The 19,927-nt window shown below is 42.2% G+C and overlaps 1 protein-coding gene and 1 long non-coding RNA gene across 7 annotated transcripts in view; both read left to right on the forward strand.

The window, feature by feature from the left end:
* Positions 1-1,327: 1,327 nt before the first annotated feature.
* On the forward strand, positions 1,328-5,280 carry LOC143693933 (uncharacterized). The gene is made up of 2 exons (XR_013181997.1): positions 1,328-3,775; positions 4,988-5,280. It is a non-coding gene; the product is annotated as an uncharacterized LOC143693933 (long non-coding RNA).
* A 1,464-nt stretch (positions 5,281-6,744) lies between these two features.
* LRBA (LPS responsive beige-like anchor protein) overlaps positions 6,745-19,927 on the forward strand; it is a 369,517-nt gene continuing 356,334 nt past the window's right edge. For all 6 annotated transcript variants that reach the window (XM_054633381.2, XM_077176952.1, XM_077176953.1 and 3 more), the window contains exons 1-2: positions 6,745-6,984; positions 7,311-7,763. In XM_054633381.2, coding sequence (XP_054489356.2) covers positions 7,545-7,763 — 219 coding nt within the window. In that variant the 5' untranslated portion in view covers positions 6,745-6,984; positions 7,311-7,544. The remainder of the gene's footprint in view (positions 6,985-7,310; positions 7,764-19,927) is intronic.

A 19,927-nucleotide genomic window follows, 5' to 3' on the forward strand; every position in this document is an offset into this window, starting at 1 on the left:
CTTCTAAAACATGAAGATCACCTTCTCTTCCTTGACCTACACCTTCCTCGTTCTACACAAACTGGATGGATGTTGTCATTATGCTTCCTCATTCTACACAAAGCCCTATTAAATTTTCTCCCTCCCACAGAGCCTCCTCCCTCTGAATCCTAGAAAAGCATCAATTCAGGAGGAGCTATATTGAAAAGAAAATGAGGTAGCAAAAATATATGTGACAGAAAAATATAAGGAATTAGTATCTATAATAGAAAGGTTTCAGGTGAGCCAAAATCAATATAGCATCCCAAATGTACATAAGCTATTAAAAAAAAAAAAAAGAAAACCAAATACAGCACGAATTTTCAGAGACACAATCTCCCCCTTATTTTTTTCCCTTTCGTGTAGCCACCAGTTGCTATGTGATCTCTGGGAAAAAAAATTACTTTGCCAAAATCCTCAGGCTTGTCTGTTCTCTTCTGTTTTTGATTCAGTGTTGTGATCTAGAGGAGTACTAAAAGCCAGAGGGAGATTACATGGCTCCTGTGTCCATTACAGGACCATCTCTAACCTTTGTAGCTCAATCTGTACAATAGAACTGAAAGACTGAAGCATCACCGTATCTACCAACTGTGAGCTGTTTTTTAATAATAATAGTAGTAATTCAAGTTCTTGTTACTCATTCCTTGCTGTGATGTAGCACAGGCCAGCAACTGCATTTACTCCACAGATCTTAATCCAGCCTCTGTGAGAAGCAATTTGTTGGGGATTTCAAAACATCCGCTGAGATCATACTAGAGTTTTATGCAGAAAACCTCTCATAATCCCTCTCAAAACTCAAATATGGAGTTATTTCTGGATCTTATGCTTCTTTTGGATGAGGCTTGGCTGGAGAGTTTGAACAGTATGTTAAAAACAACTGCAGTGCAAGCTGAATGTGCTGAGGGAAGGGTTGGGAGCAGCTGCTTCCACAGGCTCACAGAATCCTTTGGGTGCAGCAGGGCAGGTGAGCACCTGCAAAGGCACCTCCTTCCAGCACACTCTGCAAGTGCACAGATATCTGACCTCATGAATTTAAACTTGGCTTTCAGTGAACAGGGCCCAAGTGAAGAAACATGATTTGTAGTGTTTTCTGTTTGCTCATGTCAGGCACCTTTGTTTTGCCCAAAACCAACGTGGGGTTTACTACCAAAGCAGAAAGCAAAGCAAATATGTCTTTCAGTGCTGCCAGAAGCTGGATTCTGAAGAGGAGACTACAACAACAACAAGAAGAATCACATCTTTTAGTACAAATGTGTCAGTGGAAGAAAAAGGGTGCAGAAAATAAGGGTGCAGAATTAAAGGTAAAGTAAAGACTGCTCATTAAGAGTAGTACATAATGAGGTGTTCCATAAATTTATTCAGAATTTGCTGTGGTAAATCTTCATGAGATATTTCCTGATATAACCTGCATAGTGTAAGGAGTTACAGTGACATTTTGAAGACTCCTTCTAGGTTAAGAGAACCAAAGAAATGAGGTAAAGCAGCTTCTTCAGCTCAGTGCCTGAATAAATTCCTTAGAGAATGGAAATACATTTTCCAATGCCACCTAGCTGAGATTCATTAAACATTCATTTATTAATTCTATGCTTTTAAGAACACTGATAGCAGCAATCTTCCAATCATGAACACATGATGCAGACAAATTAAGAGTTATACTGATTACACTTGTAAAGAAAAATGAGAAAAAAAATCACCATCTGCATTTTTAAAAGTACATTATAAAAATGCACCAAAATATATCTAAAAATGAAATAATGCCATCAAACACTTACTGCAAAAACCTTCTCACCTAATCAAAAGGAAAGCAAAAAAAGTTTTCTCTTCAGGCAAGGCTGATCTTTGCTTTGGGATGACATTGCTCTCTTGACGTAGTATGCTCTCTGTAGAAACTGAGGACACCTGTCATATTTAAGGTGAACCATATTTAAAAGAGGCTTTTTCATTTGAATTTTAATATCCAGGATATTAAAATATTAAAGGATTTTTAAAGAAGCTCTAAATCACAGAATCATAGAATCATTTAGGCTGGAAAAATCGCTCTTAAATCATGGAGTCCAACCATCAACCCAGCACTGCCAATCTCACCCCTAAACCATGTCATCAAGTGCCACATTCACACATCTTTTAAATACTTCCAGGGATGGGTGACTCCACCACTTCCCTGGGCAGCCTGCTCCAATGCTGGATAATCCTTTGATCCTAATATCCAATCTAAACCTCCCTGGCACAACCTGCAGCCATTTCTTCTCATCCATTGCTGAAGATTAAGAAGCATTTGGTCATAAAAAGTTATAAAATCATGTATTACTTCTCTTCCCTCATTTTGCTTAAAGGCAGAGTATTAAGCTGTTAAAATATACTTAGTTTAAAACTTTTTTTGACATTGCTAGGTGTCATGAAGCCCACTCAGACCCCGACAAAACTGAACATCAATTTAGTTGCACTGCGAAAGCAGAAGAAAGTTATGAGGTATTGTGGACCCTTGCTTTCTTCTCCTTTATGAACTAAATGGGAGCTTTTACTTAAAAGATCTGATCCCTGAGCACTGCTCAGATTTATCTGCAGCAATTTAAAGGGTAATGACTCTAGCTGCCAAAAATTACTCTTACAACAGATGCAATGGAGCTGGCAATGGGTCTGTTCCTCAGTGCTGTACTTTACTTCCCCACCAGCTATTAATGCACATTGAAATGACCCCCAGGGCTTCTATGCCTGGGTCCCTCAGACTCTCCTCCTACCAGATGCTTGAGTCTCTTCACCATCTCTGGGGCTGCTCCAGGACCTGCTCCAGTGTGCCCATGAGCCTTTGTACTGAGGAGCCCAGAACTGGACACAGCCTCCCCAAAGGGGTCTGACCAGTGATGAATTCAGAAGGTTGGAACAGAGCTTCTAAACCAGCACCCACAGTAATACTTTAAAGGTTATTTAAAGAGAAAGTATAATTTTTCTTAAAATGGGGCCTAGAGACCTTGCTAATACTTTCCATAAGATCCTGTGGAGTTCATTCCCAAGATGGGGTTTAAGTAAATTTTTAATCCACACTTTCTGATTTTTCTTTTGGGGTGCAAGGTTTACAGAAAGCTTCTGTCATTTTTTATTCCCCTAGCACAACACTTCCAGTTTGCTTGTGGGAGGCAGAACCAGCACTGGGCTTGTAACCACACTTGGGAAGCTCAGAACCACAGGGTTTACTTTCAACTCTCAGCTATCTTTTAAATAACTTTTATTTAATCCAATGTAGTCTGTTTTTCCAGATCTTTGGTGATGGGTTTTTGGCATGATTGCTTGAACATAAACCCAGCCCAAATTGAGATCAACAGGTCAGCTGAAGAATTTAACACTGATTTTACCTGGTTGAAAAATAATTTTTAAACAATTGTCTATGGAACTCTGAACTGGCAGTCTTCTGAACTTTACTGGCCTTACTAATGCACATACCCCACTGCCTTTAACAATCAAGGCCACTCGGGGAATATTTATTTATCTGTAAGGAAATACAGGAAGATCTGACAGAATTCAACGTGACAGTGCTGCTTTTCCTGGCAAGCTGGATTTGCTGGCTATTGGAGTAGGCAGTTTAGATGAAAACATCTGAAACCCATTAAGTTGGATTTTTGCAATTATTGTATTTTATGTATTTTCTTTCTAGTGAGATGTTAAAACAAAGAAGAAAGCAGAAAAATATTAACAATAAATGTTACATTCTCTTTGGATAACAAGAGAGGCCACAAAGAGAACACATACTCCAAGTCACTAGGTACGCAAAAAATTCCAAACATTATTTCATTTCTGCTTTTGCCTGGTGGCAAATAGCTTGATGGAAACCTTAAAGGCCATGGAGAGAGGGTATTTAAAAGCAGGCAGATAAAACTGACATGTTTGTGTACTTAGCCAGCTTAAAGGCTCAAATAAAAATGGTATGTCCCTTACAAGAGGGAAGGTAATACTTCAGCAAACTACAGGTGACTCAGAAAGACAGGGAAGATCAAGCAGTAGGTGTAAGGAATCCAAAACATGCATGGGAAATGCTGGCAGCAGCAAACACTAAGATTAAAATTTCAAGATTACACAGCGTGTGTGTAGCCACACAAGACCACTGTAGCTTTGCAGAGACTGACTGTGTCAACATTACAGTTCTAAACATTTCTCATTCTGAGGAAGAAACTGCAGATGTTTGCTGCTCAAATTAGAGATTACCATCCCTCCCTAATAATGTATACGTATGTATGTAACCAAGGAAAATGAGAAAAGGAAAGAAAGGAGCTTAGTCTTTTCTTGGAAATTAGGACTTGGAAATTCAAACAGGAGAGCAGCTATGAAATGTTCTAGTCTTGACATGTTCTCTATAGATAAAAGTAACGATGTGAGAAAATTATGTAGGAAGAGAATGGAACAGGCATAATGGAATGTGTCTTGTCTTGAGTGCCTCATACTTTTTGCCCCAAAACTGTGGGAAATTTGATACCTACACATACTAAATATGGCATTCTCAAATTGGGCCACAGGCAAGTTAAAATTTTATACAATGTTGGTAATAATATTAATAGTGATAATAGAGTTAGTATAATAATTAATATTAAATAATTGCAATCATATATGGTATGCTTATAAAGAACATTGCAGATCACTTCAGAAAAGCATTTTCCAGAAAAACTGCAGTTTGAGTTTGCTTCTACCTTTTTTTTGTCTGTGTAAACACAGTCAGGGAGGGGTACATCCAAATGGTTTCATCCCGAACACGGTGCAGTATCAAATGTAAGGGGAGATTTTTATTTCCCATACAAATGCCAGTTGTCCTCCTTGGAAATTCTTTAATGCTAGATCTCAAAACACAGAAATTTTTACCAGTTTAAAGATTCATTCCCTTCCCCTCCATAGAATTACATAAATGACAGCTTTTTATATCAGAGAGGATGTGAAAGGTTAAAAGGTACATGTGCTTATATTTGTTTTCTGTATCTGTCTGCAGGTTGTGTTCACATTCCTGAGATGATCCTTCCTCTGGAAATCTTTGATGCTGTCATGTTGGCTGTGATACTTTATTAACAAACCTCAAACACTTGTCTGTGTGTTAAAGAGCTGGTACAAGACCCTACAGCCTTGAGGAGTGTGTCTAATCCTTACTAACACAGGCAGTCTCCTTAAAAATGCACAGTTGAAGACTCCTTGAAAGAAGAGTTCGGACGAGTAGACCCTCCCGCTTCTTTATTAACAGATACTCTGATTAATATCAAATAAATTCAAGTAAAAGGTCAAACAAAAGAGACAGGATGGGATTGATGCCTATTTATAGCTCACTCACCCTAGGAGAGAGCACAAAAAGGGCAGCACTTCTCGCGCTTTACCCCAACTGTACGTGGAGGTTCTGCCACCCACGCCGGGGCTCTGCGGGGGCTTTGGGGCACCGGGTTTTGTCACTGCCGCCCCTTTGGGGAGACTTTTTGGGGCTGGGGAGCGGCTGCGACAGCGGCTCTGAGAAACCGAAACAACCGGCGCCGCCGCCACGGGCTTTTCACCTGAAGGAAGAGAGCGAGTTTCCCTTCCCTCATCCTGCCCCCTTTTTTCCTCAGCTCGTCACATCTGGGTGGCGTCTCTCACGACCCACATTCGCGCCCCTGGCGCTCTCCAGGGAGCGGCAGCAGCAGCAGGAGGAAGAACGACAGCGCGCCCGCCCATGCTGGAGGTTTGGGTGGCAGCAGCGACTCACCCGACTCGCCGGGATCGTTGTGGCAGCGACAGGAGCCGGAGCTGGAGCATCCAAACAACCTCCTCTCCCGCACAGCTGCGGTTTTCCCCCGGAGAGTGTCCGCGAACGCGGAGCGCCCGGCTGGGGGCCCGCTGTTCGCATTGGGTTTCTTTGATTCTTAAAACAAACAAACAAACAAACAAAGAGAAAAAACTGCCCCCGAAAAAAACAACAAAAAAACCCGCCCTTCTCCAAAACCACCCCTCCCAAAAAGAAAAAGAAAATTGTTTCAGGCAGGGCAGACTTCAGTTATTGAACAGCTGCAGAACTCAACTCTAGTGAGGCCACGTCTGGAGGGCTGTGTCTGGTTCTGGGCTCCTTAGGAGAAGAGAGATAAGGAGCTACTGGAGGGGGTCCTGGGAAGGGCCACAAAGATGACGAGGGGTCTGGGGCATCTCTCTTATGGGGAGACTGTGGGAGCTGGGGTCTCTTCAGTCTGGAGAAGACCGAAGGCAATCTCATTACTGCACATAAATATCGCAAAGGTGGTGCCCAGAGGATGGTGCCAGACTCTTTTCAGAAGCGCCCAGGGACAGGAACAGGAGTAATGGCCATGAGCTAAAACTAGAAGTTCCACCTCAGCATGAGGAAGAACTTTATACTGAGGGTGACAGAGCACTGGAACAGGCTGCCCAGGGAGGACTCTCCCTCTCTGGAGACATTCCATACCCACCTGGACGTGCCACCTGCTCCAGGTGACCCTGCCTTGGCAGGGGGAATGAATCCCACGATCTCCAGAGGCCCCTTCCCGACCAACTCTGTGAACACTGCAATAGTCTGGGACAAGTTATTGCACACAGCCTCCAGACCGTCCGGCCCACGCGGGCGCTGCAGCGTCCCCGGGGATGAGGGGGACGAGGGGGAGGGCGCGGCTCGGGCTCACCTGCGCTCACCTGCGCTCACCTGGGCGTGCGCAGCCCGCGGCTCCCGCCCCGCGCCGCGGCCCCGCCCGCGCCCGGCCCGCGCAGGCGCTCCGGGGGCTCCGCGCTGTCATGGCGGCAGCGAGCGGCAGCGCCGGCAGGAAGGAGATGGGGCTGACCGGGACGGCGCTGTGAGGTGGCGGCAGCAGCGACGGCGGCAGCAGCGGCGGCTGGAACTTGAGGCGCCTTTGGACGGGCGGAGTGGCGGCCGGCGCAGCGCAGCCCGCAGCCGCGCAGTGCAGCCGCCTCCCGGCCCCGGAGCCGCGCGTCGGGCAGCCCGCGCCCCCTCCGCAGCCCGCGGTGAGTGCGAACTTGGCGGGGCGCTGCACCTGCCCGGGGCCGTGCCCCAGCAGAGCCGGGGCCGCGGCGGGCAGCAGCCGGGCGGGAAGGAGGAACGTGTTCCCTCTTGGTAAAAAGAAAAGGAAAAAAAAAAAAAGAGAAAAAAGCAGATGAAACCCTTGAGGTGGGGGCTCGGAGCACGGCGGGTCCGGGAGCACTTCCGCGGGGAGAGGCGCGAGCGCTCCCAGGGCGGCTCCCGCCGGGCGCGGGGCTGGGGCCGGGGCGTGCGGGCTGTGGGCAGCGCCTGACGGAGCGCGGGCTGAAACACACCTCGGGCTGTCCTTCAGGGCTGCGAGCACCTGCCCGAGGGCAGCGCTGTGACACACGCCTCCTGCCGAGGAGAGAGCCGCGATTTCGAGGGCGCCTGACACCCTCCCCCGCCGGACGCCGCTTTCCTCGGGAACCGGAGCTCAAGGGAAGGAAGCAGAGGCCGCCGCTCACCTTCCCGGCTGGGCAGCTCTTCCCGGGGCGGCGAGCGTGTGGAGCTGGCGCTGGAAGCCGTAGCCTGCGGTGAACTGGCCATGGCGAGTGAAGGCAAACAAGTTGTTCAGCCAACAGGTGATGATGGAGGAGGAGGAGCGGGAAAAGAAGGAAATGCTGCTGAAGGGGGAAGTGTGCTGCAGCCTTTGAATCCAGGAGTCCCCATCCGAGGCATTAAGATGAAATTTGCTGTGCTGACAGGACTGGTGGAAGTTGGTGAAGTGTCCAACAGAGATATAGTTGACACTGTGTTTAACCTGGTAAGTTGATTGTCTGAATGAGGGGAAAAACAGCATGGGTATGCAGAAGAATCTGCAGGGGTTTTGATGCTGTTTTTCTGTTAATATGTTTTTACGTGTTTACACTTTCACCATGCTGGATTTCAACCATATTCTTTTTACTTACCTCAAAAGATGGGAAAAAAGCATATGAGCCTCTTTATAGACACTCTTATACTTGAATCAGCTGTAAGCATCCTATTTCATCATTTTCATCAGAGAAATTGTTGCTTTATTTAGAGAAGAGAAACATATTGTTATAACATTTAACGTGTACTCAACAAGAAAGTTAAGTGTTAATTTAGTAACTCAAACTGTCATCAACAAACACATGCTGTTATAAGTCAAAGCTGTTTTTCAAAGATGTTTACATCCCTTATTGCTTCCTGTTGGCTTGGGCTGGGGGTGAGGGTGTCAGGGAGTAGTTCATTCAAACATGTTTTACGTGGTCTGCTTTTTGGAAAGAGCAGAATATGGTTTCAGTGTCCTTTTTTAAATTAATGAATTAGGGACTCAGCTGCTATTTTTTGAATGCTCTGTGGCTGTATCTAAAATTTCATAACAGATCTCACTAAAGATTGAGGATACAACTTTTCCTTGTTGAAGCTACAAATTTAATATATACCACTGAACTTTTTGGGCCAGTTGCTTTAAATTGCCTAATTTAAAGCAAGTAGACTAGTAAGTAAAGTTACCTTGATGCAGGAGATCAAATGTTAGGAGAAAAGCCCTCAAGTTTACGAAGATATTCTGCTATTACTAGAGGTCTTAAAACATCTCTAAAAACAATTGCTGTCCCTCCTTCTTCCTTTGAGTGAGCAGCTCTGACTCTAAAACAATGTGGTTTCTGACAGACCAGGAAGTGAGAGCATTTAATAATTTAAAGCTCAGTAACAAGAAAAGTTGAGGCAGAAGTCATACTGGTTTTTTATGCTGTTTGCATTTCAGTCATTTTGGTTTTGGTATTCTTTGCTACATGCAAGTTTCAGTGGTCACTAAATATTTGTATGCAGTGTCTGTTTCATGTTTTTCGGTGTTATCTTCTTGGGTTATGATAAATATTTGGTTTGGAATATTTTTGCATTAACAGTGTAGTGCCCTAGATTGTTTGGATGAAAATCTCAATACAGGGAAATGGCAGTAGTGATGAAATAAGGTGCAGAGCAGAGGTTTCAAGGATTCTTCAAGTATGAGGAAGTGATTAAAGGTACTTGGAGTCCACTTGACAATGTCCCGGACTAAACAGAGTGCTCACATATATAGACATGAGGTTCAAAAGGAAATTCTGGTGAATAATTTAGAATTTGGGACACTTGTGTAAGGGGAAATTGTTCATGAACATGTTAAATTTTACTTTGTTTCTAGTGTAGCCTTTTGAGTGGCTTGCTAGAGGTGTATTTTGTGGCAGCAGTGGAAAGAGGTTCAGCAGAATAATTAAAAATGTAAAAGCTCCTTGATTCCTTCTGCTCCATTTTGGAGAAAAGAGGACCAAAAACTTCAGCATTTTTTAGAGTACACTTGATTTTAGATTAAGAGAATTTGATCTGTGGACTGCATTTTCTTGGATCTTCATTTCCCAGATAGACAGGGGAGAGTTTCTGGCATTGGAAATTTTTGAAACTGTGTTCTCGCTTTTTCTACAAGTGAAACAGCAACCCCGACCTCTCTGAGATGGTTCCTCAACCATTTCAGCACACCTGCCTACCATGTGGGAGGCTAAAGGTCATGCTTGTGCTCACATTGTTTTATTAGCTGTTGGGTGTCATGACACAGCCAACAGTTTGGTAGTAAGGACACTTTACCTAGATATGTGAGAACAAAATCCAAATTTTGGAGCAACAGCAAAAACAGTAGGCCCCTTGATTTCTTTGAGACCTAGGGAAACATCAGCTAGTTGGCAAATCAGGTATTTTGGAAGATACTGAAATGCATGAAAGAATCAAACCAGCCGACAAACTCATAATTTTTGTTACAGAAAGCCATTGTTTTCTAGATTAAAAAAATAAAATAAAAACTGTGAAGCTGACTTTTTGATGTAGCTTTTTGGGATACGAGGGATATGAAGTCTTTCTTCAAAGCAATGCTCATCCATCTGTCACAGAGTTCTGCCTCTGTTAAATTGTTACCTGTGACCATTTTGTCAAGTAATACCTCTGAAATCACACTGACCAGAATTTAAGGTGTGTCAAGTACTGGTTAGCAGTGGTGTACTTGGTTTCCTCTGTGTGGGTGTGCAGAAAGTCTGTAACTTTTACCTGAAAAGGTGACGCTTAGCTCTGGCTTTTCTGGTAGTTTGTTTCCCAGTGGCTCTGGGAGCGTTTCCGTGGGTGTGTGCAGGTTGAGCAGGGGGTATGGCAATCACACCCTGATCTGCTGTTGCCTGGTGGGGTTAAGCCCTGGATCCCCTCCTGTTTGGTTTCATTCTGTGTGGTGACTCACAGCTGCAGTCACCAGGGTTGGGAGCAGAGATCTGCTAGCCTGCTTCTCATGATTTGGAAGGAGGACACCTGCTCTATCTGGGGTTTTATTTGGTCACCAGTTTGAGGCATCTTTGGGCCAGAGTGGAAGGAGGGCTGAGCAAATCTGGGTGGAAAGGGGGCTTAATATATTTGTTCTTTCTGGCATAACCACCCTCGAATGTGAAGAGATTAGTTTAAAAACAAGGATGTTAGGTGCCCTAATTTGAACTTCTTGAGAAAACATGTTGCACTTAGTTATGCCCTTCCAACTTGCTGTAGCATAAGGAGGTTATCAAGAGAAGACCCAAGTGCTGTCTTGATGTTTCTCATCTTTAAGAGATGATCACATTCTATATGTGAAAGACTCAGGAGGTCAAAAATCTAAAGTGCACAGTAATTGATCTGCTGCTTACTAAAGAAATGTAAGCCTCTGTAGCTCTGATTACTCAAGGAAATAAGTTGTTCACTTCAGCAGTGTTGGATCTTGAAGAGCCCCCTCTGACATTTTCTCTGTCCAGCAGTGTAACAAAGTGCTTAATGAGCTCACTTCCAGCATCAAAACTCTACTAGTCTCATTTTGTTGTCTTTGGAAATTCTACTCCTAGAAACATATAAGCTGATCTAAGCTGATCTGCTTTGTTTTGGTCAGTTTCTCAATGAACTCAGCTTCCCAGCCCGTGTTGAATATGTTGTTGTATATTTCAGCACCTCTTAGAAGTGAAGAGGGAAATAGGAGCTTTCAAGAAACTGATTATTCTGTGGACAACTTTGAAAACACATTCTTGTTCAAGTATTAATCTGTTCTGGTACCTTTTTTAGATAGACTAAGCTAAACTATGGATATATATTCCTCATGCATTGTGAATTTTATTTTTAATTGACTGTGGGCAGCAATAACTCCTTTAATTTCCTTTGCATACAAATCAGGTGAATTCCTGTTTGTTACCTCATATTTGCCCCCTTAGTTTATTAAAATAAAAACCCCTCCTGGTTGGAGAAGATGATAGAATGAAAAAATAAATTACTTACAGTGGGATCTGTTACTAACTTAAAATAGTTCTAAGCCAGTTTTGTTTGAAAAAGCTTTAGTGCTTCAAACTGTTTTATTGATTATGGTATAGATTGTTACTTGATTTGGCTCAATTTTTTCCCCTCAGTCTGTGATGCAAAGACTTTTTTTTTTTAAATTTCTCTTTGGTGAAGATAATGTGCAGTTGTTTCTGATTCTATTCATGGATTATGAGATTCTCACCAAGAGTGACAAAGTGCAAATGAGAAAGAAACACAAGTTTTTATCACCTTTGGAGGAAAAATAATGGGATCTGAGGAGCAGAGGCTTAAATTGCTGTGTAAATTTAATTTGTCAGCTCTTTCACTTCTGCCAGACAAACTAAAACCACAAACAAAAAATCAAACTAACTTTAAAAAATTCTTACAGATTATTTTCCTGCTGATACATCACGTTTCTAATTTGGATGGTTTGGGCACACTAATGCAACTAGAACCCTGTCACTCATAATGGTTTTAATGAAGTCTGAATTCCCCTTTTCTCATCTCTTGTTGCAGACTTACTTTGCGTGTATCATGTTGTAGAAACCCCACAAAGTTAATGCTGATAGAATTAAATGTATTGCAGTGGTAAAAATCTACCATAAATGTCTTTATAACAATGCATTCCTTTCATTACGTTACTGTTTGTTTTTAGAGACTTTATTTTCCAGATAAACTTATCAATGCTGATGACAAGTGAGAGTAACCAAGTAGTTCCTAGAAAATCACTGAATGTTGTGTGTTTCCTAGTAGATGCAGTCTTCCTTAGCAGCTTCCCAGTAAATTCACCTCTGGCAACAGTTATCCTAGTTCAGTCACTTCTGTCCACTTAAAGTGCAGATGATAGGTAAGTCCGTGGCTTTAGCTGGGTCAGGCTTGTAGGGTTTTTTAAAAAAATCATAGTAAATGCAACAGTCAGCTGTGTTAGAGGTCACACATGGTTTTTACTTATTGAAGTGATGCATATTGGGGTTTTTTCAGGTGTTGATGCAACTTGGACATTACTTTGTACTTAGTGGAAATACTACTCTATGTAGTATATGCAGGAACTGAGGGAAATTTTGTGGTTGGCTGAGAAAGGTGTGGAATGTAGTGAGGTGGTAATAGCTGTCTTTAATTAGGCATGCAACAATGTAGAAGAAAATTGTGTAGGCTCTGAAGAGGAGCTGGTTTGTACTTTGGCTGTAGTATCAACTCACTTCTGTAACTGCAACTTAAAGCACAATGTAGGACAACAAAATATTGAGGACAAAATTTCAAAGACTGCATGGGAAAGTGTTCAGTTTTGTTTACTCCTCTGCTAAGTTGCCAGACTTTTATAGCTTTGTGTGTCCAAAATGAGATTTCAAGTGTCTCTGAAAGCCTGGAACATGCTTTGTGTTTTACAGCAGTGTTGGCATCCTTTACTGACATTAATAGACTCTGTACAAACATAAAGCCAAAAAAGCAAAACTGAGCTGTGCATTTATTTATATCTTGTCTCAATAATGCAAAATTTATTGACAATTTTTAATTAGCAGTTTGTTCTACAAGGAAGCCTGGTCAAAATGTGTTTATAGCGTGGCTTAGAACTCCCCTTTAGAGGGGAGCACATCAGTTCAATGACAGATTTTTCTAGGTGGTGTCTGGTAACAGAGGAGAGGGAATCAGGTTTCCATTGCAGTTGCTTTGCTGTCTCTGGGTAGGGTTTTTTGCTGCTTCTGCCAGACAGTTCCTGGGCTGGATGGACCATGGGCCTGACCCAGCAGTGCAGAGAGCACAGAAACCTAGGGGCCATATGGACTGGCTCAGGAAAAGCATCTGCGGATTAGGGAATGGAATGAAATTAGTCAAAAGCATCAGGGAAGCAGGTGGATGGCATGTCAAGGTTGCCACAAAGGCTGGATATTGCAGAGTGATACAAAAATGGATATTGGTAATGCATGTTGAATCAGCACACGTTGATTCACTCCTCCAGTAGTCTCTTTGAAAATGCGTGTGAGTGAAGAGAAGGCTTTTGAAGTTGCTGTATTGGCTGAACATTGGAGGTTGAGGAAAATCAAAGATGAAGTATTTGCTCAATTCTTTTTCGAGGTAGTGTTGGTTTGGTACAGTGTTCAGTACCCTTTGGTTAGTCAGGTGTACATTCAAATGCTGAAGTTTGCTGAGAAATCCCTGTCTTCTGAAAATCATCAAGCCTGATATTTTTTTTGGCATGTGTTATGGCTTGAAGTCTGATGAAAGATAAAAATTAGCTTTGTCTGTGGTTTCATTGACTATCTGTATATTTACTTTACCACCTCTTGGTGAACCTGCTCTCATTCTGAGCTGTCTGTCACTTGATGCGTTGCTCTGACCTTTTATTTTTTGCTAGATAAGTTGGCAGCTTAAAGCACTGATAGCTTCTGTCTTCATGCAGTCATCAAGTTCTTTATGAGCCTTAAGGAGAAGCTTTAATCCATTGCACAGATGAAGTAAGCTCTGCCGTTTAGTCACTGGAATGTGAAATAGCTTCTTGCTACCTTTGGTGTTTCTGTCTTTGTCTGTCCTCTTTAAAAATCTATTCTGTCAAATTCAGTCTTGCATGCATTAAATTTCTGCATATCTTTTTAAAAACTTCTATTTATTTTAAATGGGTCAGTCTGCCAGAAAGTTTTTATTCATAATCACTAATTACAGTTAGCTAACTTTCTGCTGTTCAAGTGTCTTCCCCAGCCCCTGGAGGCCTTGCTGGCCTCTTCACAGCGTTTTGCATAATGGTTTTTGGTATTAGCTTGACCTAATTACTAATGTCCTAATTTAGATTATGTTTCTGCTTTAACTAATTCTGGATTTTTCTGGTGAACTCGATATCAGGCTAGATCACGTTACTGCCCATCCAAAAGCTAGTTTGGCCATTTTTATTTGACTCTGGGAAACCCTCAAGCTTTGTGAGCTTTGGCCGTTTGCCAGGAGGCTGAGGGCTCCATGAATATGGTAAAACAGGATACTATTGCCACCTGCTTTGTGAATGCTCTGCCTGGCCAGTGGAGACTGCAGTTTCCAGCATGCAGCACTCTGTGCTTAGGGCAGATAGCAATCGAGATGCATCCTTGCACAACTGCTGTAATCAAACTCACCAAATGATTATACTGCAGGAGTTGCAATAGTACCTTTGCCTGAGCCACTGGGGGCTTTGTGCTGACACTGGGAGCCTGGAATAATTTGTGAAGAGCTTTGTGTTGCCACAGTGCTTTAGATTCCAGAGCTTCACAAATAGGCATAAGTAGTTTCTAAATAGAAACTAATTTGAGGAGAAGAAAAATCTAATGCCTTCTGTTGCACTGGATTCCCCTAGTAGTAACTGGGGAGCTGGGAGCATGATTTTCTTGTTAATAGCTGCCTTGAGAAGATATTTAAATGAGAATTGCTAGTGGGAATAGGATGTGCTCTATTGCCTCCTGTAAATGTTCCATGAGTTTGAGCTGCAAATCTCTTTACTGCAGCCTGCATATGAATAGTTTTGTTGATGTTTTTGTGTTCTGCATATATGTTGGAAAAAAATTCTATATGCATCAATGCAGGAAATTCAGACTATTTTTTGTGTGACTGAAAAGCTGGAATTGAATTGTTCAGGCAAAACCTCTTCTCCTTTGTTGATGCAACTGAAGAAATCAAGACCTGAAGAGCTTCTGGGTTATCTTTCTATTGCAGTTTGAAGTCAAAACCAGAGTAATGGTGTAGGACTCATCTGTTCTATGAAAGTGTGTTTTGTGTGTGTCAGCATTTCCCCTTTTTCCATCAGCAGTTGTCTGAGGTGTGGACAGAAATTACTGAGATAAATTCACTAAATGGAGCCTATTCTATTTGCTCCACTTAGATACTCCAAATTTCTCGGTTTGTCCTGGCCTAGCCCTGTAAAACAGTAACTGTAAGAATGCATGGGGTGACCTGTAGCTTATTTATTCTCTCTTTGGGAAGTCCTGAAATACAAGAGGCACCAGGAGGCAGCAGGTAAGATGGTAACTGCAGCAGGAGGGCAATTTCTGTAATAGAAGACCAGCAAGAAGAGAACCAGTAGCATTTCACAGTACACTGGGAAATGTGTGGTTATGAAGTCCAGGATGCTGAATGTTTGCATGGTAAACCCTCACAAAGTGGTTCCTTTATCAAACTGTGTATGTTTGGGTGGGAATTGTACTGGCTGCTTTCCCACATGTGATTCTGGTGGGGGTAGGTAAGGAGTGAGATAAACTCTGTTGCTGTAGAACTGCTGAATAAAGGCTTTGCAGATCCTGCAACTTTTAAGTTTTAGTAATCTGTTATTAGAGAAGCTTCTAAATTATGCTGTTTGCACTTCCTGGGGTTAAAACAGTATTCCTAAAGACAATTGTTTTGTGTGTGATTATTAATGATCCAGGTGGACCTTGGAATCAATCACTGCTTAAGAAAACCAACCAAAAACCACCATCACCAAAAAAAACCACCCAAAAACCAAAACCACAATCCCCTCCCCTCAAAAACCCCAAACCAATCTGAAAAACACCACACTTTCCCTGCCCCCCTGCCCATCAAACCAAACCCAAAAGCTTTTTATGTGGAATCATAGACTTCAGTTACAAAATATGGCCAGTGATAAAGAAGTAGAATTGCTGATGAGCCTTATAACAATGCCATTGAGGGGAGGATAAGAACCAAATGACTAACGTTGTGAATGGTGCATGACTGTTAAATAAACAAATGGAAACTATTAGTCCAGTCAGCATCTGCCTCCTGCTAATGTTTTTGTTGAAACTAAGCATGTGATTTGTCTCTAGTTGTGGTTGTGAACTTGATTGAAAAGAACTTGCAAGCTTTTTTTTCTCCCTATATAATGGAAGCTTACTTATACTGTAGGATTTGCTTCTAGTATGTAATTTAGGTGCCCTAATGCCTGGCTTTTAGGTATCTGATATGGAGTATAAAACTGAGTAACTGTGATTGCATTTTTAGAATGTATTTTGAACCATCAAACATGAGATGGGGAGATGTGTATTTTTAATATATTGCTGCTGTTATAGAATAGGAGAACACCTGAGATGCTGGGAATGGATATTTCAATTGGAGTTGCAGGAGATTATCTGTCCAATTTGTAATCTATAGCTAAAGGCCACCTTCTGAAGCTATGATGTCTTTATCACTTCAAATGTCCTTGTTTTAAACAGAGTAGCAGTGGTGCTCAACTGAACAGTAAAGTGCAGTGAAAAGAGTTCTCAGGATCAGAAAGTGTGCTACTGGTTTCCCATCTCTATATAAATCAGTAAATGCTTATGAGGAAATTATTGCCATGCTTCCTTGCCCATTTCTACCTTCAAAGTAAGGTCCCAGTCTTGTGCCACTCTAGTTTATCCACTGTCTAACCTCACACCAGGACATTGCTTTGTCCTTTCTGTGCCCCCTTGCCTCCTCTTCCATGACCTGGCACCTGCTGCCTTCACCCTTGGCTGCAGAAATGAGTCTGAGCACTCACTGGAATCTGTAGCTGGCTGGGAATCTGTGAATGCCACAGTGTGCTGCAGTTGCTGTGGATCAGCTGATTGGCAGGAGGAGCATTGCCTTGGGGACATGTTTCTTCCATGACTCATCTGAGACCTGGTGCTGAAGACTTGTGCCCTTCCTGTGTACTGCTTTTAAAGCGGAATCTATATGGCTCTTTGGGAGTTTTGCTGATTTGGTAAAGTCTCACCTCTGCAGGAAGTGAAAACCACCCTGATTTCTCCCCTTAGCAGGAGGGGATTCAAATTGCCATTTGTCAGGATTGAGGATGCTGTGAAAGACTTGTAAAGGAGCACTTGTAACACCTCTAATGCAAAGACTAGGCTCATACACAGCAAAAAATGCCAGATTAATGAGTATGGGGAGAAGGCACAGAAAGAAACAAATGTCAGACCTTGTGGTTAAGGTGTTTGAACAAGGTTTTCTAGTCACTCATACATGACAGGGGAGGTTTGGAGCTGGAAGACAGTGAATTTCTTGCCTGCATGTTAGGACTTTACTAAAGATTTCTTTGTAATGTACCAAATCCTGACTTGATTCCTGGAAAGTGCATTATTTTCAGGTGAAGGGCTTTGTCCAGTGACTGAGATATCACTAGAGTTGTTTAGACATATTTCAAAAAGATAGAATTTAGATGGCAGAAACTTGGGTTTCCTGCTTCATGATGGTGTCATTTTTCAGGTAAGTGATATCCCTGTTTCCAACTGGATCATGAAAAAAAGTCATATAACACTTCTTGATACAAGTTAGTGTAGTGTATTGTCTGCCCCCTCCTCCAAAAAAAAGGCATGTGGTGAAAATAATTTTCACATTGTCAGAAGATGTAGGTGACTGTAACAAGCGAACTTGTCAGTTCAGGCTTACCCTCAACTGGGTTTTGTGTGTGCAAATTGAGAAACCTGGAGTACTGGATACAAAGTGGAAATGGGGGAAAAACACTGAAATTTTATTTGAGTGCTGAGCTGTTGTCTTTGTTGCTGTTCTTTAAAGATGGATGTGTCTGTAGGGATTCATTAACTAGGTATGCAAGGAGTAGTTGGGAGTCTCATTCATTCTAGACATATGAATAGAAGTTTAGAGGAGCAACCAAGCTGCCCAAAGAAATCATCATAAAATAACATCACACAGTTTAGTTTAATCACTGTAATTGTGTTGTTATAAAACTTGATTATAAACTATTTGTTTCAAATTCAAGCTTCTGGATTCAAATCCTGACTATCTAAATATCACGATCTTGTCACCATCTGTCCTATTAGGAAAGTTGTGGCAGACTAGTGAAGTTAGCAGTGACTGGAAAAGGGAAAACATAACTCCCAGTGTTAAAAGAGGGGGGGAAAAAGGGAAGAACCCAGGGATTCCAGGCAGTTCAGTTTCACCTCTGTGCCTTACACAATCATGGGACTGATACTCCTGGAAATTGTGCTGTGGCACATAGTAAATAAGAAGATGATTGGTGAGAGCCAGCAAGGTGTCACTAAGGGCATATCAAAGGGCCTGACAAATTTGGTTGCCTTCACTGATGGGGTTGCAGCACTGGTGGATGAGGGAAGAACAACTGATGTCATCTCTCTGGACTTGTGCAAAGCATTTGGCACAACATCCTTGTCTATAAACTGGAGAGGCGTGAATTTGATGGATGGGCCACTCACAGGATTACAAATTGCCCAGAGAAGTTGTGGATGCCCCACCCCTGGAAGTGTTCAAGGTCAGGTTGGATGGGGCTTTGAGCAGCCTGGTCTTGTGGAAGGTGTCCCTGCCCATGGCAGAGGGGATAGAACACAATGATCTTTCCCACCCAAACCTTTTGGTGATTTTGTAATTCTTTGTTCATCTCTATGGGAAAACCCACTTTCAAGTAGACAAGAGTGCCAGAAATTTAAGCTTAATTTACATGTGGTGCCCCAGGAGGGAGAGTAATTTCAGAGGCTTTTGGCTTGTGCCATCTCTGTCACGTATTGTTTAGTGTCTGTGTTTTCATTTACTCTGTAGTGTGACACTATCCTGTAGCTATTGCTGACATGTGGGGTTTAGTGAGTGTTTCATGCCTCATTCCTGCACTTGTAGCTGAATTCCAGTATCATCCTGAACAGGATATTACTGTGTATTTCAGCTTAGTGATGCTGCATATTACAATGGGACTGGTCAGACACAGGCTTAGTTACCATTTTGCACCATGCATGATACCTACTGTGCAGAATAGCTCTTTAGCTCTGAAATACACTTAGAGTGTGTCTTCTGTGGCTTGGCAGTGCATTTGAGTTCTGTAGTACTGAGTGATCTTGATGCTTCAATTTCCAGTTAGGAAGGAGGTGAACAGCTTTAAATGCTCATTTATAGTAATTTTCCAGCTGGTTGTTCAACTTCTCAGCTTCTAAGAGTCAGCTTTAATATTTCCTATAGCTCTAGTGCTCACATATATGAGGCTAGGGTTGTAGTTAGAATTGTGTTTCTCAACTCTTAAGGAGTTTTGTTTACCAAGGATCCTTCTAAATGGGTTTGTTTGCCTGTGACCTTACCGTGCAAATTGGAAAGAATGCTTGAATGCACATATGGATTCTTGAAACAGGTATTGATCATTATAACAATGGGATCGATGCAGAGTAAAGGATTTCTCAGTAATTGTATGTGCAAATTTCTATGTTAAAAGGTGCCTGAACCTCAGTCTTAATATTCAGAATTTTGAAGGCAAAGATGCCTTTGTTTAGGAGGGTTAATAATTTGCACAAGAGGAGTTATTGCCCATTTTGAGCCTGCATGCTAATTCTCTCTGGTTAAATTAACCATGGTGTCAAAGAAAACAGAATAATCAAATGTATGGATAGCAACTATAATTATATTAGTTATGTGTGACATAGTTGTGATCTCTGTAAGGCATTTCTGTGTTCTGGTGCTGTGACCCTGTAAGGTATTTATAGAGTCAGATGTGTACTGTAAAAGATGTTGAGATAATTGAGAAGTTGCTCTGAAGAGTTAGTGGTTCATACCTTAAGATTGTTCAGTGTCTTCTGTTTTAAGCAATCTAAAAGGATTTTCTCAGAAGTTCTACCCTTTTTTTGCAGGCACTATGTGATACTGTGCTCCAGTGACGTGTGGGTTCAGCCTTTGGTCACATAACAACAGATCTTCTAACACACACTCTCGCTG

Source organism: Agelaius phoeniceus, chromosome 4, assembly GCF_051311805.1.
Source record: "Agelaius phoeniceus isolate bAgePho1 chromosome 4, bAgePho1.hap1, whole genome shotgun sequence".
Taxonomy (NCBI): Eukaryota; Metazoa; Chordata; class Aves; order Passeriformes; family Icteridae; genus Agelaius; species Agelaius phoeniceus.